The sequence below is a fragment of the Prionailurus bengalensis genome, chromosome E1 (genome assembly GCF_016509475.1).
Source record: "Prionailurus bengalensis isolate Pbe53 chromosome E1, Fcat_Pben_1.1_paternal_pri, whole genome shotgun sequence".
NCBI lineage: Eukaryota > Metazoa > Chordata > Mammalia > Carnivora > Felidae > Prionailurus > Prionailurus bengalensis.
The window spans coordinates 16,306,778-16,325,073 of record NC_057347.1 but is presented as its reverse complement, the minus strand read 5'-3'; the positions used below and the strand labels follow the sequence as shown (position 1 = coordinate 16,325,073).

The 18,296-nt window shown below is 35.8% G+C and overlaps 1 protein-coding gene across 2 annotated transcripts in view; it reads left to right on the top strand.

Moving 5' to 3' along the window:
* GOSR1 (golgi SNAP receptor complex member 1) overlaps nt 1-18,296 on the top strand; it is a 46,779-nt gene that overhangs the window by 11,129 nt on the left and 17,354 nt on the right. For both annotated transcript variants that reach the window (XM_043585545.1, XM_043585547.1), the window contains exons 5-6: nt 408-499; nt 3,536-3,610. In XM_043585545.1, the coding sequence (XP_043441480.1) occupies nt 408-499; nt 3,536-3,610 (167 nt within the window). The remainder of the gene's footprint in view (nt 1-407; nt 500-3,535; nt 3,611-18,296) is intronic.

The window sequence follows — 18,296 nt, the reverse complement described above, 5'->3', positions numbered from 1 at the left end:
AGTTGGTCACTCTTCAGGAAAAGGATTATAATGTTATTTTTACTTCTTGACTGATTCTTTCTTTTTTTTTTTTAGAGGTTTATTTATTTATTAATGTTTATTTTTGAGAGAGAGAGAGAGAGAGAGAGAGAGAGAGAGAGGGAGAGAGGGAGACAGAGGATCCAAAGCGGGCTCTGTGCTGACAGCAGAAAGCCTGATGCGGGCTCGAACTCACGAACCATGAGATCATGACCTGATTCAAAGTTGGACGTTTAACCAACCGAGCCAACCAGGGGCCCTGACTATTTGATTCTTAAATAGCAGTCTTCTTGACAGAAATTTTTAATACAATGACAATACATAATGGGCTCAATAAAATGAAAATATATAATTAGCTTGTGTTGAGACTGGATGTTGATTTATTGCAGGATTATACACATGAATTCCATAAAACCAAAGCAAACTTCATGGCAATACGGGAAAGGGAGAATCTCATGGGATCAGTACGAAAGGATATTGAGTAAGTTACCTTTTATATTATTCTGTAGGATGTTTATTCACATTTAGGTTTAGAGCATACTGTGATTAACAGCAAACTGAGTAGCAGAACCATGATTTAGAGTTCAAGGTTTCTAATTCCCATTTCACTGTTCTTTAAACACTGCTGCTATAATATGGATCTAATCCACTTTGCTGGACTTATCTCTAGTTTCCCCTAGTTTTATCATTGGCTCCTGCCAATCTTGACTTTACTATTTTAATTTGGCGTCCAGCTTAGATGATATCTTCCTAAGTTTTTCTCTGATCTCTTAACACTCACCTTAAGAATTTCCAATAGCTGAAGCTGTCCATGTTTCCCTTTCTGATTACCACCTACCTCTCTACCCTTTCTTTTGCCCTAACAATTATGTGTGTGCGCGCATGTGCGCACACACATATACACACATACGCAAAGACACATCTGTAACTTTATATATATTTTACATAATATATATAAAGTAACCTTTATTTCTCTAGAATCTGAAATATCTGTGTTTTCTATGTTTTAATTTTTTTTTCAACGTTTATTTATTTTTGGGACAGAGAGAGACAGAGCATGAACGGGGGAGGGGCAGAGAGAGAGGGAGACACAGAATGGGAAATAGGCTCCAGGCTCTGAGCCATCAGCCCAGAGCCTGACGCGGGGCTCGAACTCATGGACTGAGAGATCGTGACCTGGCTGAAGTCGGACGCTTAACCGACTGCGCCACCCAGGTGCCCCTGTGTTTTCTATGTTTTATTCAAACTTCATAGCCTTATGTCAGATTATTTAAGAACTCCCAATGTTTTTATGCTGATCTCAATCCATATTTTAAATATTTGTTCTTCCATCCCTTTACCTCACCTTCAGTAATATATTCTAGCATTTCATATACACATTTAAAATATTTTTCGCCTCTGACAAGGTAAATCCATTGGGCATCCAATTAAAACTGAAGACTTTCCACTTTTGGACTATTGATGCCTATCATTGTCTCACTTGTGAGAAATTTATGACACTTTTCATAAGTAAGTGTGGCCTTGTATTTCATAAACATGTCTAAGATATGCATTACCATATGATAAACTGATATGTATCATGTATATTCTGAAAAATGTTTTCCTAGAGCTCCTTTATTTTACTACACTAGTAAGACAGTTCAGCAGCAGAAGTAATTTCATATTCACTGGATTCAAAATTTTTTGCTCAGAACTCTGAGGATTAAACATTAACTTTAATAGTTATGTTTCGTCCCCCAGAATTATCTTGGAAAAATAATTTTTATTGTTTGTCTCTGTTTTATCCTTTTTAAAATGCTTAGTCTTGTGTACTTTGTAAGACACATGGGAGTAAAAAATCTAAACATTTTTGCCATAGTTAGGAATTTCGTAATATTTTTAGTTCTCAGGAACATGTAAGTCTTTTGTTTAATATCTGTACAGACTATTTACATATGCATTTTAGTGCCCCCTGGTGTAGGGGACAGCCTTTAATGTTTAGGCATTTTGTTTCCCCACAGTTGGTGGGAATTGTTAGAATATAGCCCACTGTAATAACTTGCTTTCTGAAAGATAATCATAAAAGAAACGTGTTCATCCATTCATTAAACTATTTCCTGATTACCAGCCATGAGTAAGACACTAGATAAGTCACAGAAGATGGTAGAAATGAAAAGACCAACTTAGCCCTCTAGGATTTTATAATATAGGAGCTAGAGGGAGTAAGACACATACTCAAATTAATATAATACAAAGCAGAATATGATTAGTGAGATGAGATACAGTAGCAATAACTGACATTAAATTTTTAAAAATTTTTTTAGTTTATTTATTTCAAGAGAGAGCGAACAGGGGAGGGGCACAGAGAGAGGGAGAAAGAGATCCCAAGCAGGGTTCATACTGTCCACGCAGAGCCCCATGTGGGGCTCAAACTCACAAAACACGAGATCATGACCTAAGCCAAAACCAAGGGTCAGACGCTTACCCCGCTGAGCCACCCAGGTGTCCCAGTAATAACTGACATTTAAAAGTTTTTTGTAGTTGTACACTATTCCATATATGACAGCTTCTTTGACTTCATTCTTTTGGTATAGTCAGAAATCATTAGTCCCATTTTGTAAAACTAGGTATTTAGAGACTTATCTAAGGTTGACTGGCTAATAAGTGACGGGAGATAGATTTAAATCTAAATTATCTATCTTCCAACTCCAGTGTGCTCTAGGTTATTTCATGCTGCTTTTTCTGAGGTTTTCTTTTCCACTATACTTTGCAAATTAACACTTCCCCTTAGCCAGTAGTTCAGTTTTATCAGTATGGCCCTCTTGTCTTACTGCAGTATATGTGCAGTTACTTGAATTTTTTATTTTGTTCTTAATACTTTATTGTGAGTAAAGACCAAAAACATGAAAGTGTTGATAGTAATGATAAAAAGCATTTTCTTATAAATTTTAATGCACTTAAGACCAAGATAGAAATCCTTAAGTATGCCAAAATGGGCAGATCTTCAGTTGCATTTTAGCTCCATAGGCTCCAGTTGATAGACTGCATGTACCACTGTGAAGGAAAACATTGCATGGCAGTAGCTTCCCACCCCATGTGCTGTGCAGTGATCAGTTTTAAACTTTTACTTCCACTTGGAGACAATAAAAATACCATAATAGACAATAATAATAATAGGCAAAGGAAAATACGATTTTTGTTTAAGAACGTTGGATGATTTTGGAGCGCCTGGGTGGCTTAGTTGGTTGAGCATCCAACTTTGGCTCAGGTCACGATCTCACAGTCCGTGGGTTTGAGCCCCGCGTCAGGCTCTGTGCTGACAGCTCAGAGCCTGGAACCTGCTTCAGATTCTGTGTCTCCCTCTCTCTCTGCTCCTCCCCTGCTTGTGCTCTATCTCTCTCTGTCTCTCAAAAATAAATAAATGTTAAAAAAAAAAGAATGTTGGATGATTTTGGTGAAAATAATAAACATCCCTAAATTAAAGAGGCAATAATATTTATCTATTTATCATAAATGCCATTTCTCTATTTTGTTCTAGGTCATATAAAAGTGGGTCTGGAGTGAACAACAGAAGAACTGAACTGTTTTTGAAAGAACATGACCACCTTCGAAAGTAGGTATTATTGTACACATACATATCATGTAGTTTCCCATACTTACTAATTCTTTTATTGACATAATAAACATTTTGTAGTGTTTTTTATAACAAGCGCTTTATCAGTGCTAATTCATTTAATTCTCCTAACAACCCTCTTTGGTAGAAATGGAATTGTAACTGTTTCAGCTATAATTAGGAAAGATATTATGCTATTGAATATCAAAAATCTGCATTTACATCACTTGTTATTTGTAATACATCTTTTGTCACCTTAATGTTTCTTTCTTTAGCAAGTCTGTTCCTCTAATACATTTGTACAGTACTATACATTATTAGTAATAATAATGATGCTAAAAATGACTTATGTTTGAGTGGTCTGTTACCACTTATTTATGCCAAGAAGCTTTATAAAGACTAATAGGCCAGGGTGCCTGGTTGGCTCAGTTGGTTAAGTGTCTGACTTCGGCTCAGGTCATGATCTCTCGGTTCATGAGTTCGAGCCCCACATCAGGCTCTGTGCTGACAGATCAGAACCTGGAGCCTGCTTCAGATCTGTGTCTCCCTCTCTCTCTGACCTTCTCCTGTTCACGCTCGGTCTCTCTCAAAAATAAACATGAAAAAAAATTAAAAATAAATAAAGAGTAATAGGCCATACACCAAATCTTTAAAAATCCATCAAAAAGAGAATATCATATTATCTAAGAATTCAGAAGAAAATGCCTAGAAACTTGAATGAACTGTATATATATTTTAACGCAAGTCACCATATTCTATCCCTTTTTCATCTCTGTTTTTCTCTGCAAGCTACTGGTTTCTTTAATATTTTCTCTGTATTTTGTTGTAGAACTTAAGGATCAGAAAGTTACTTATCTCTGTGAGGTCAGCCTCAAAGCACTTGAGCAGCTAGTATCTATGTAGTTAAACATTACAAATTATGTTGATATTTGCTGCTGAATATCATAAACTAGTCATGTCTATATGAGCTTAATGTACTATTCAATTTTTTTTCTTTGAAGATCACCACTAAATATAAGCTGTTGAAATCAGAACTTAGAAAAATCAAGACCTTTTTAGAAGCCTGAGTTCTTCTAGTGTTGGATATAGTTATTAGTGTTCCTTCTTAGTCTGTTGAATATTATTGATTGGCACAAGAGGGCAGTCTTTCCTAGAGTATGTTTAGTTTATAGTTACTCGTAGCTTTGGTTATTCTTTTTGTATTTGATAAAAACCACCAGAATAAAGAACTTTGCATTACATCCAAAGCGATGTTAACATATTCTTTAGTTATAGAGTAAATTTAAGGGATAAGATACTTAATACTTAAGTATCTTATACAAAATAAAGGTTAGATTGCATCAATGTTTCTGTATTGTCTCAAAAAGATGTTTAAGTTAGAAATGCAATAGTTGAATTACTTTAGGAATGATATGTTTGTTGCTAAAGAGTATACCAGAGTAATTACATAAATTAATATCCTTTGTTTCATACTTTCAAGACACACTGTTTATTATAAATTTTATATGAAAATTTGCAGTTTTGCATTTGTGTTAATAATCAAAGAAAGCCTTTCAGGAGTTTTGTATTGTCCATTTTACAGAAAAAATACAACAGTTCAGGGGCACATAACTAATTTGTTTATGGTTATAAAAGTGATGAGAAGACTGAAAATCAAAATGTGTTTTCCATTTTTCTCAGTTTTATATATGCTATACTTTATATATATATATTCCTTTCAATATTCTTGTGAAAAAGTTTGTGTGTGTTCATTCTATATAGAGAGAAACTGAGGCAGGATGAATTAAATGGAATATGAGCTTCTGATGAATCAGGGAAGTTGTTGAGACTGAAAACAAGAGCTCAGTCATTGCTCTCAATGTTGGATCACAGAGCTTCCAAATACATTTTGGAAAAATCAATCTTTTGTGTGTAAATTACGAATATTTGGTAGGTAATAAAATAACGTAAAATGGATGATACATGTACAAATAATACAGAAAACTCTGTTTTTTCAATGCCCTCTCTATTTCATTGGCTAAGTGGTTTGAGTCACAATTGGCAAGATCTTTTCAGAACTTTTTTTCCATACAAAAGCTATAAGTGCTCTTTGTAATAAAGTCCTTGATGTAGAAACTATGAATAACACAAAAAAAAACCATTCAAATCACTCGTTAGTACAGATTCTCTAACCATTTTTTACTCATCAGTATATTATGAGCCTTTTTGCATGTTATTTGATCATTTTTTTATTGTTTTTGCATATATTTTGTAATACAGATAAACCAAAATTTAACCATTTCCTTAAAGTTGGCCTTTTGGATTATTTCCAGTTTTTATTATTGCACATATTGAAGTCTTTACAAATATCCATAATTACTTCCTTATGATAAATTCCTAGAACTGGAATATATTCATTTGTAAAGCTTTTGGCGTATTACTGTCAAATTTTCCTCTGAAGGTTTTCTGGTTTAGAGAGCTATTAGTAGTATATATGTAAACATTTCCCAGTGCGCTCAGTAACACTGAAATTTTGATTTTTTTTTTTTAATTTATGGCAAGATAGGAAAAATTTTTCAGGTAATAGATTTTTTTTTTTTTAATATGAGGAATACATTTTCATTAGAGAAAACAAGTTAAATGGCCAAGCAAAAGAAGCATAAAGAAGTAGTAGTTAAATTAACCTAAAAGTGATTATAGGGGCATCTGGGTGGCTCAGTCTGTTGAGCTTCCAACTTCAGCTCAGGTCATGATCTCGCAGTTCCTGATTTGAGCCCTGCATCGGGCTTGCTGCTGTCAGCACAGAGCCAGCTTGGGATCATCTGTCCCCCTCTCTTTCTGCCCCTCCCCCCACTCATATTTTCTCTCTCTTTCTCTCTCTCTCTCTCTTTCAGAAATAAACATTAAAAAAATTTTAAGTGATTATGGAAACCTATAGTGGTTGTAGATTATATAGTTCATCAGTACCATTTGTAATTAATAGGCCAGATTTACTGGTAGGGTAATTTTTATGTTGATCTTTCATGAATAAAGGCATTTAATACCCAGTAACTCAGGTAACTAGTTTGATTTTGTGCAGTAGCATTGGACTTTTTATGGCTAAAAACATATATAGATTTTTATTTGATTCTTCATAACATTTTTATGTTAATGTAAATTTCTGCAGCTTATTTCAAAAATACGTATTTTTCCCTTGAGAAAGATTTTTATAAATGATTGCAAACTTTAAAAAATCCTAGGGGCGCCTGGGTGGCGCAGTCGGTTAAACGTCCGACTTCAGCCAGGTCACGATCTCGCGGTCCGTGAGTTCGAGCCCCGCGTCAGGCTCTGGGCTGATGGCTCAGAGCCTGGAGCCTGTTTCCGGTTCTGTGTCTCCCTCTCTCTCTGCCCCTCCCCCGTTCATGCTCTGTCTCTCTCTGTCCCAAAAATAAATAAAAAACGTTGAAAAAAAAAATTAAAAAAAAAAAAATCCTAACTTTGTAATTATTTTTATCAGTTCCCATTAACACTTTTTGTCTAAACATAAATGTTGTTAGCTTGTAACAGTTTATCTCATGAAAGATAATAATTTCTCTTCCTGTGGATAAGGTAGCTTTCATTTCTTACTTGTCTCTGAAATCTGAGTCTGTTTCAGTGTATCAGTCAGAATAAAATGCTGATTTTGCGTTAGTGTCAAGTTTATAGCTATTTGTTTTTCCCTGGGCTATCATGTAGATGCATTCCTGTGAGTTCTTTACTTGCTATTTAGATTAATTTCTCTTCCTTTAATCTGTTCTCTTTCATTGCTCTCTTATATTTTCCTTTTTGAAAAAATATCTGAATTAGTTTTGTATTTTAAAGTTCTTTTTTTCCCTTAAAGGAGTTTTACCTTTATGACCTATCTCTCTCCATATTTATTTTATGTATATTTTTTAATGTTTATTTACTTTTGCGAGAGAGAGAAACAGAGCATGAGCAGAGGAGGGGCAGAGAGAGAGGGAGCCACAGAATCTGAAGCAGGTTCCAGGCTCTGAGCTGTCAACACAGAGCCTGACATGGAACTTGAACTCACGAGCCATGAGATCATGACCTGAGCCACAATCAAGAGTCAGACACTTAACCAACTGAACCAAGAACTTTTTTTGTTGTTTCTTTCATAGCATTTATGAAAATATGTAATGATCTGTTTGGTTTTTGGTATTGTGGTGACGATGATGATGATGATGATGATGATGATGATGAGACTCTCCTTGAATGTAAGCTTCATAAGAGTAAGGACTTGGTTAGTCTAGTCCTTGGCAGTGTTGTGCCCCTAGTTTGTTATATCATAGACACTTAATATTTATTTCTTATATAAATAAATGGATGTAAACAGAAGGTATTAATTTTGGTTTCATATACATGTATATGTAGGACACCTGTTTCCCAATATAGGAAACGTGTTTCATTCATTTACTTACTCCCCAAATATTTACTGAATACATACTGTGTATAAGATACTGGTCCAGATGCTACATATACATATAAAATCTGATTTTGAGAACTAAAGGGGCTATTATTAATGTGATGAATTATTAAAAATCAAATTCTTATATGGTATATATTAACAGTCTTTGGCAACATCTCTCTTATTTACAGATAAGAAACAAGATTCAGAAAGGACATAGGCCAGGGTTTCATAACTATTTAATAATATACTAAACCCACACTTCCCAAACTATTTCCATATTTGTCCCACATCATATTGCTTTCCCTGTGACTTTCTTCTTTAAAATTTTATTTTTCTTGTATTAGGGGGCCAGCATGCATAATGCTATTAAGAGTTGAAAGATCAGTTGCTTTTCACTTCTCTGAAAAGCAAGTGACCTGGTCTCTCTGTATCTGTTTTTGTTTGTTTGTTTGTTTGCTTTTTGGGGTTTTAGTTTTTTGTAATGGGATTGTAGCTGTCCCTTTATGTTATGTAATTTTCAGGAAGAATAGCTTAAGAGTTAAGGCATTATAAAATACCTTAAAAAATCTAAAGAATTTGTTTCACATAACTTTTCAAATATAGGACTTGTTTAAAGCAAGTTACACTTAAATAAACAGGATCAGTTATAGTATTGAGAATTTGTTGTTTTGTTTTCATTCCATTGACATGATTGTTAGTGAGATGGCATACATATTTGTATACTTAGGTGTAAATATATCCATGAATGAGTAAAGAATTATTATATTCTCAGAGGCTTACATTTCTCTGCTAACAATTTTAGCAATTTTCTCTGCTGACCTCTCTTAGCCTATGTTTAGACTATTGATATTTTGAATCTTTTAAACTCACCAGTCTTGTCATTCAGGTGATCCAAAGTTGTGGTGATGAAAATATTTTCCATAAGCATTTTAAAAACAATGAAAACAGTTTCACTTTTTGTTTGTTTCGTGATTTTCAGCAGATTTCTCTGAGGTCCCACAGCTAGTAGTAAAAGCTGAGATTCAAACCCAGGTATTCTGATTGTGTTGCTTCTACAATATCGCACTGCTTCTAAACTGATTCTTATGGTATCTGTATCACAGAGTTGCTAAGATAACTCACGTAAAAAGGCTTTGCAAACTGTGAGGCTTTTCTATACAAAGCAGAAAATAATGAGAGTTAAAGCACCTGGCTCAGTCACTTGAGCATCCGACCCTTGGTTATGGCTCAGGTCATGATCCCAGGGTCACGGGATTGAGCCCCACAGTATTCAATCCGTGCTGAGCGTGGAGCCTGCTTGAGAGTCTCTGTCTTTCTCCTTCTGCCCCTCTCCTCCACTTGCACGCGCTGTCTCTCAAATGAAAAGAAAAAAGAAAAAAAGAACATAATGAGGGTTTTAGGAGTAAGAAAAGCAAATACTAAAAGAGAAAACCTTTTATATGCACTGACAGTTTTCAGGTTTTAAATATAATTTGAAATGCTTGTGATGCTAGGATAATCTTTGTGAAATTAAATCCTAATTGTATTAATGGACCGTGACCATATTTGAAAAGTATGGGACATACGATCACCATAATTTAGTGACCTTCACAAGGAGTGGCTTTATCTCAAAAGTTTTTGGTGTAATCGTATGTACATTTATTGTTTAATAAAAAGCATAAGACTCCAATTAAATAATGGTCCGATTATAACATCTGTGAATGGGATAGTATAATAGACTCCTGGCATTCAGGATTTGACATTAGCTTTCTCAACTATATATGAAACCTAAAGGTTCATGATGTATAGTTTTGTTGAGATACAAACTTGAATGTTATGAGCTAATGAGCAGGTGTTGAGGAAGTCACTTGGCTAACAAGTATGTATAACCTACATTTACACTTCAGTCTCACTTCTGTGTTCATATTTCTGCTTATTGTTATTTACTTGGTAACTACTATGAAGTGATTTATACATGTACATGCATATACTTTTGTTTCTTTGTGAAACATCACTCCAAGGAGAAAATGCCTTTATAAAGGTAATGCTAGTGAAGTGATGCTACAAAAGTGGTGCTCATAAGTAGAAAAATGGGAAGCTTATGGAATAATAGTAGCCATAAATATGGGAATATGCAAAGATCTTGAGATATATCCCTTACCTATATTAGGGGTATTTTGTATAATAGTGAGTTGAATTTTTAATGTATGAGGACTGCTAGCATTGGATTATTTCACTATGTATCTATCATTTTATTTGTGGGATATTTTTAAATTACATGCCAAAGCTCCATTTGTCTCAGGTGGTGCAGTTGTCTGCCATGTTGAAATAGGTGACAAAGCAAATTAATAGAACCCCTGAATAATACTTTTCTTATTTTTATATTCATGTGGTAATGTACAATTTTACAAAGCAAAATGACCTAGTTAGAAGCTTTTATAGAGAACTCATTTTTCTTTACTTGGAGCTGTATTGAAATCAAATCCAGGGGTGCCTGGGTGGCTCAGTCAGTTGAGCATCTGACTTTGGCTCAGGTCAGACTCACAGTTCGTGAGTTTGTGTCCCGTGTCAGACTCTACTGACAGCTCAGAGCCTGGAGCCTGCTTCAGGTTCTGTGTCTCCCTCTCTCTGCCCCTCCTCTGCTTGTGCATGCTCACTTGCTCTCTCTCTCTCTCACAAAAATAAATATTAAAAATAAAAATTCATCTTCAGTTGGTACATTGCTTTGTTAAACAGTAAAATTTGAGTTGGAGATGCTCTGCTGTAGTGAGGAATTTTCTCTCCCCAAATGCATGTTTGCATAATGTGACACATCCTTGGCCTGCTCACCCCCCCACCGTGGAATTTATATGGTTTAACTGTTAACTGATTGATACTTTATTAATCTAACAAGTTTCTGTTATTCATTTATCAAGCATTTAATGAGTGTCTCCTGTGTGCAAGGTCCTATACTAGACTCTAGGGAACCAAAGATGAATCAGACTCAGTCTCTACTCCTTGGGAATTCATTCTGGTTGGAGAAATAATAAACATAATTGTGCTATCTTGTGAAATGTTACATTTTTAAAGTATTAAATGAGGGGTGCCTGGGTGGCTCAGTCGGTTAAGCGTCCGACTTCAGCTCAGGTCATGATCTCACAGTCTGTGAGTTCGAGCCCCATGTCGGGCTCTGTGCTGACACCTCAGAGCCTGGAGCCTGTTTCGGATTCTGTGTCTCCCTCTCTCTGTTCATGCTCTGTCTCTCTATGTCTCAAAAATAAATAAACGTTAAAAAAAAATTAAAAGTATTAAATGAGATGACATATATGAAAAAAACTGGAAGCTTTACAAATTTGAGCTATTTTTCCTCCAGTGCATAGTACAATGTCTGGTATATCTTAAATGCTTGTATATTCTTGAATGAATTGATAAGAACAAAAGACCTATGAAAGCATAATATTATGGTATAAAGAAGAATTAGTTCTGCCTGGATGTATAGATGAAATGGGAAAGGCTTCACAGACAATTTGACTTCTGAGCTGGACTTTAAAACATAAGCAATTTATGTTGAGAATCAGGTAAAGGGATTCCAGGCCAAGAGAGACACTATGAGACATGAAAGTGCCTTGATCTGTATCAACCATGTATCTATAGGCTTATATAGTTTACAAGATACTTATATTTACATTATCCCTTTGAGCCTTATGACAACTTCGTGTAGTGAATTCATAGAGCCAAGGTGCTTAAAGCCTTGACTAGAACCCAGGGCCTGGGGTGTAAGAGAGAGCAATTAGCCGTTTTCTTCTTCTTTTTTTTAATGTTTATTTTTATTTTTGAGAGAGGGAGTGGAGGGATGGCTGAGAGAGGGAGGGCAGAGACAGGATCCAAAGCAGGCTTTACAGCAGAGAGCCCAGTGCAGGGCTCTAACTCAGGAACCAAGAGATCGTGATCTGAGCTGAAGTCGAATGTTTAATCGAGTGAGCCACCCAGGTGCCCCTAGCCATTTTCTTCTGTATAGTTTCATAAGTGTCATGATTGCTAGTATTATTGAATTTCTGTGGTTACATTTATGGAACTGTTTTCTGAGTTATAAGTATGTGAGAGAAACATACATAAAATGAAAAGTATAGTTCCATTCTTATGTAAGCAGATTAGCTTATATTGATAAATGGAGGGTTTTTTTAGAGGCTTCAGAAACATTGGGAAATGCTTTATTTTTATTTTTATTTTTTTGGAAAATGTTTCTTTAATTCATAGATTTGTGATTTGGGTAGTTTTTTTGGGATTTTCAGTCTTCTTAAACCATTTATCTAAAGAACAGACTATGGAAACTACCATCCCCACATTCTTTCTTAAGCTTTCTGTTTCTGCTATGGTTGAACACATTTGTTGACATTAAAAAAGTATTTTTTGCACCAAAATGTTTGATTAAAATACTTTGAGAAGGGAAAAAGAAACAAAAACTTCTTCTCCATTTATATTTGATTTTCTGTTGTATATATATTGTATGTTGGATGTAATCAAGACAGTGTGGTATTGGTGAAAGAATAAATACACCAATGGAATAGAATAGAGAGTTCAAAAATTGATGCACACAAATATAATCAACTGATTTTTGATAGAGGAACAAAAATAATTCAGTGGACAAAAGAGTTTTTCAACAAAACGTGCTAGAGCAATTGGATATCCTACATGCAAACACACACACACACACACACACACACACACGAATATAAACACTGTCTTTTTCCCAGAAATAATTCAAAACAGATCATAGTCCTAAACGTAAAATACAGAACTATAAAACTTCTAGAAGTTTTATAATGTAGAAAAAATCTAGATGATATTGGGTTTGGCAGTGAGTTTTTAGATGCAACACTAAAACACCATATATGAGGGCACCTGGGTGGCTCAGTTGGTTGAACAGCCAACTTTGGCTCAGGTCATGATCTCACCATTCGTGAGTTGGAGCCCCACATAGGACTCTGCTGTCAGCTAAGAGCCTGCTGCAGATTCTATCACCCTCTGTCTCTGCCCCTCCCCTGTGTGCGCATGCTCTCTCTCAAAAAAAAAAAAAAAAAAACCAAACATTAAAAATAATACTAAAAATAAAAATGCCATCTACGAAAGGAAAAACTGATAAGATGGATTTCATTGAAATTAAACACTTCTGCTTTGCCCTGCCAAAGATACTGTCAAGAAAATGAAAAGACAAGACACAGACTGAAAAAAAAATATTTGCACAACACATATTTGATGAACAACTGTTACCTAAAATATTCAAAGGACTCTTAAAACTCAACAATTAAAAAGTAAGCAAAAGATCTAACAGACACTTCATCTGAGAAGATAAGCAGATGGCAGATAAGCATATGAAAAAATGTTCAACATGATGTCATTAGGGAATAGCAAATTACAACAACGAGATACCACCATACACCTATGAAAATGGCTAAAATCCAAAACACTGACAGCACCAAATGTTGGCAAGAATGTGGAACAGAGGGAACTCTCATTGCTGGTGGGAATACAATATAGCCACTTTGGCAGCTTCCTTAAAACACTAAATATAGTCTTAGCATATGATCCAGAAATCATGCTCCTAGGTATTTTACCTAAATGAATTGAAAACTTATGTTCAAACAAAAACCTGCACACAAATGTTTATTAGCACCTTTATGCATAATTGCCAGAACTTGGATGCAACCAAGATGACCTTCAGTAAATGAACAGATAAACTGTAGTATATCTGTACAATGGAATATTATTCAGTGATACAGAAAGTAAACTTGCAAGTCCCTGAAGACATGGAGGAGCCTTAAATGCACGAAAGAAGCCAGTCTGAAAAGGCTACACACTGTATAATTCCAACTATGTGACAAAAAGCAAAACTGTAGATGGTAGAGGGGCCCCTGGATGGCTCAGTTGGTTAAGCATCCAGCTCTTGATTTCGGCTCAGGTCATGCATGATTTCATGGTTCATGGGATCCAGCCCTGTGTTGGACTCTGTACTGACAGCACAGAGCTTTTTTGGGATACTCCCTCTCTCCCTCTTTTTCTTCCCCTTCCCCCCCCCCCCCAAATAAATAAATAAGCATTAAAAGAGAATTGTAGACAGCAGAAAGTTCAGCTGTTACCAGGGGTTCAGAGTGAGAAGATAGAGTAGGTGGAGCACACAGGAGGACAGTGAAACTGCTCTACATAACACTATAAGATGGATACATGACATTATGCATTTGTTAAAACCTGTAGTACTATACAGCACAAAGAGTGAACCCTAATATAAACTATGGGTTTTATTTAACTATCAGTATTGTCTCATCAATTGTAATAAAGATACCACACTAAAAGATGTTAATAATAGGTGGGGGGTGATGCATAGAGGCACTTGTACTCCAATGTTTATAGCAGCACTCTCAACAATAGCCAAATTGTGGAAAGAGCCTAAATGTCCATCAACTGATGAATGGATAAAGAAATTGTGGTTTATATACACAATGGAGTACTACGTGGCAAGGAGAAAGAATGAAATATGGCCCTTTGTAGCAACGTGGATGGAACTGGAGAGTGTGATGCTAAGTGAAATAAGCCATACAGAGAAAGACAGATACCATGTTTTCACTCTTCTGTGGATCCTGAGAAACTTAACAGGAACCCATGGGGGAGGGGAAGAAAAAAAAAAGGTTAGAGTGGGAGAGAGCCAAAGCATAAGAGACTCTTAAAAACTGAGAACAAACTGAGGGTTGATGGGGGGTGGGAGGGAGGGGAGGGTAGGTGATGGGTATTGAAGAGGGCATCTTTTGGGATGAGCACTGGGTGTTGTATGGAAACCAATCTGACAATAAATTTCATATATTAAAAAAATAATAATAATAGGTGGGGGAAAATGGGTATATGGGAACTCTACTTTCTACTGAATACTAAAACTCTTCTAAAAAATAAGTCTACTAATTTTAAAAAATGGAAGAAGTGACTTTCCGGGAACTCACTGCTAATAATTTAGCTTTTACTTTTCTCTTTTTTCTCCCTAAATTAGAATTCAGAGTCTGTCAGATGCCTTACTTTTTGTCCTTAGGTAACTTCATGTAAATATTTTAAAAATTACTGTGCCAAATAAGCCACACACACACACACACACACACACACACACACACACACACACACAAAAGCAAGTAAAGATATTCTTGGTCAACCCAGATTGGAAAGAAATAAACCACAATATTCGTGGAAGAGGGATTACAAATAATTTCTATTTCCATCTTTGTTTTTCTGTATCTTCCAGATGTTATCTGTAAAGTAAACATCTGTTAGCTCTAAAACAGTTTTTTTAATATAATTTTTTTTAATGTTTACTTATTTTTGAGAGAGAGAGAGAGAGAGAGAGAGAGAGAGAGAGAGAGAGAGAGAGAGAAAGGCAGACTGCAAGTGGGGGAGGGGCAGAGGGAGAGGGAGACACAGAATCAGAAGCAGGCTCCAGGCTCCGGGCTATCAGCACAGAGCCCAACGCGGGACTCGAACCCATGAACTGTGAGATCATGACCTGAGCTGAAGTCGGACGCTTAACCGACTGAACCACCCAGGCGCCCCTGAAACAGGTTTTTGTATCCTACTGTAGCTTCATTATATTCACTTAACATGTTTTAAGAGATATTTATACAGAAATAAGACCCAGATCTTGAGGGCCTCTCTGGTTAACTATAAGTGAAAGACTACATTACTACAGTATTTGTTGTAAATTGTAGGATTAGTGGGTGACAGCCTCATCGATTGCAGTTTATAAAGGGCTCAGTTTTAAAATTGTATTTATTATGTACTTGCTTATTTTACTTATTTACTTGTTTACTTAATAGAATAAAAGAGGGTTCTAATTAGGTGTTATCTGAGTGATCTTGCCACATTCTTATTTTTGTTGGTTTAAATTGCTTTCAAATAATGTTCTTGAAATCCCATTTTCATTCCTGAAATTGGTACCATTTGCAATATGTATGTTGGAGGAAATGAATTATTTTAAAAAGAATTATTTAAATGTGGCTTTAGTGATTCCTCCATACAATAATTAGTGATGAAATTTGGCTCATTGTTTTCAGCTAGTTCAAATTGGTCTTGAAAGAAACAGAAACTTGTTGCTTAATTACAGACTCAGATGAATGCCTGTGGGCTGTTATGAAGTGCTTGTTTAAGAAGGATAATTCCACTTGATTGTATATGTTAATGCCCCAAAGGAAAGCAGTTTTAAATTTGACTTTTACTAGATTATGCCATCTTTATGGAGCCATTCTGTTGTTAAATGGGTATCCACACTATCCAGGATGCTCTTAGTGAATGATGTTTAGTCAGTGGAGGGCTTAGCTAATTAAGGACTTTGAGACTTTGGGCAGTCTGAGAAGAAATTTAAAAATCACTGGGCTTCCTCTGTATGTGCCACTGTATAAATGAAGGATACCATGGGGAGGGAGGACCTCCTTCCTCCATAGAATAGGGTATTTGGGATTATAATTCTGGTGTTCTTTATAAGTAAAACCTATTATTAGGTTGGTTTCCTTTTTAGGGAAAGCCGGAAAACTGTTTTATTTGACTGCAGTTCAGATGATGCTGTAAAATTACCATTATATGAAGATAAGTTGTGAATCTCAGAAATATATAATGACATGGGACGCCTGGGTGTCTCAGTCGGTTAAGCGGCCGACTTCGGCTCAGGTCATGATCTCGCGGTCCGTGAGTTCGAGCCCCGCGTCGGGCTCTGTGCTGACCGCTCAGAGCCTGGAGCCTGTTTCAGATTCTGTGTCTCCCTCTCTCTGCCCCTCCCCCGTTCATGCTCTGTCTCTCTCTGTCTCAAAAATAAATAAACGTTAAAAAAAATTAACAAAAAAAGAAATATAAAATGACCTATCTCAATGAAAATAGTTTAAGAGAACCTATTATTGAAGATCTATTTTTATACAAAAAAATATGAAGAACAAAGAATGGAGGCATGAGTATTTGCCTTGTAAGATTTTTAATTTGATTTATGTAAGTAGAATGGCCTTACTACATTTATTTTTTTTTTTTTTTAATGTTTATTTATTTGTGTGAGAGAGACAGAGTGTGAGTGGGGGAGGGGCAGAGAGAGAGGGAGACACAGAATCCGAAGCAGGCTCCAGGCTCTGAGGTGTCAGCACAGAGCCCGATGTGGGGCTCGAACTCACAAACTGCGAGATCATGACCTGAGCCGAAGTCGGACGCTTAACCGACTGAGCCACCCAGGCACCCCCTTACTACATTTAAAATACGATTTCAGTTGGCCAAAATGTTACTTTTAGAAAGGATATCTTTTAAGGAACATACTTATTACATAAACCAAGGCTTATATCTGTGTGCTACAAACAACATCAAAGAATTTTCTTGCTATGTCATGATATAGAAAGTTGTTCCTTAGTGGGCATTTCAACTTCTGCAAGGACATTGTCTTTGAATAGAAAACATAATGACTTTGTTTTCCAACCAAAGTCTAATAGTTAAACTAATTTATTAGCTAGTTTACTGAAATTTAGCTCTGACATCTATGGTTGAAAACAGATAGAAAAGAAATGCTAGTGTATTTTCAAATCTTGTAGAAATCAGATAACTAACATTAAAGTATATCTGGCTGATTTTCTCATGATTTGTGTGAAATGCTTAGCTTTGTATTTTTGCATTACTGTCTAGGCAGGTTCAGTTGAGTTTAGTTAGAAATGTATTTTCCACACAGTAGTTTCTCTGTTGTTGTTTTTTTAACATTGCTTCACCACTGTATACTATTTAAGGTATGTACCATTATATTTAATCTAACTTAGAATTGGTACATTGGTCAACACTTCAGGTTTAAAATTTTTCACTTTTTATTTTGAGTTAATTGTAGATTCATGTGCATTTCACCCAGAGGTAGCATCTTGTAAAATTATAACACTATATATCACAACCAAGATAGTGATAAACTTGTCAGAGTTTATCCATCACCACCAGGTTTCTCCATCGCCCTTTTATTTTTTTACTATTTTTTTTTTTAAGTTTATTTGTTTTTTATGAGAGAGAGAGAGAAAGAGAGCTGGGGAGGGGCAGAGAGAGAGAATCCTAAGCAGGCTTCACACTGTCAGCACAGAGCCTGATGCTGGGCTCCAACTCACAAACCTGTGAGATCATGACCTGAACCAAAATCAAGAGTCAGACGTTTAACCAACTGAGTCTCCCAGGTGCCCCCCCATTCTCCCTTTTAAAAGCTATTTCCCTCCTGCCTCTCCCTTCCCCATTAACCCTTGGCAACAACCACTCATCTGTTTTCCATTTCTGTAATTTTGTCATTTC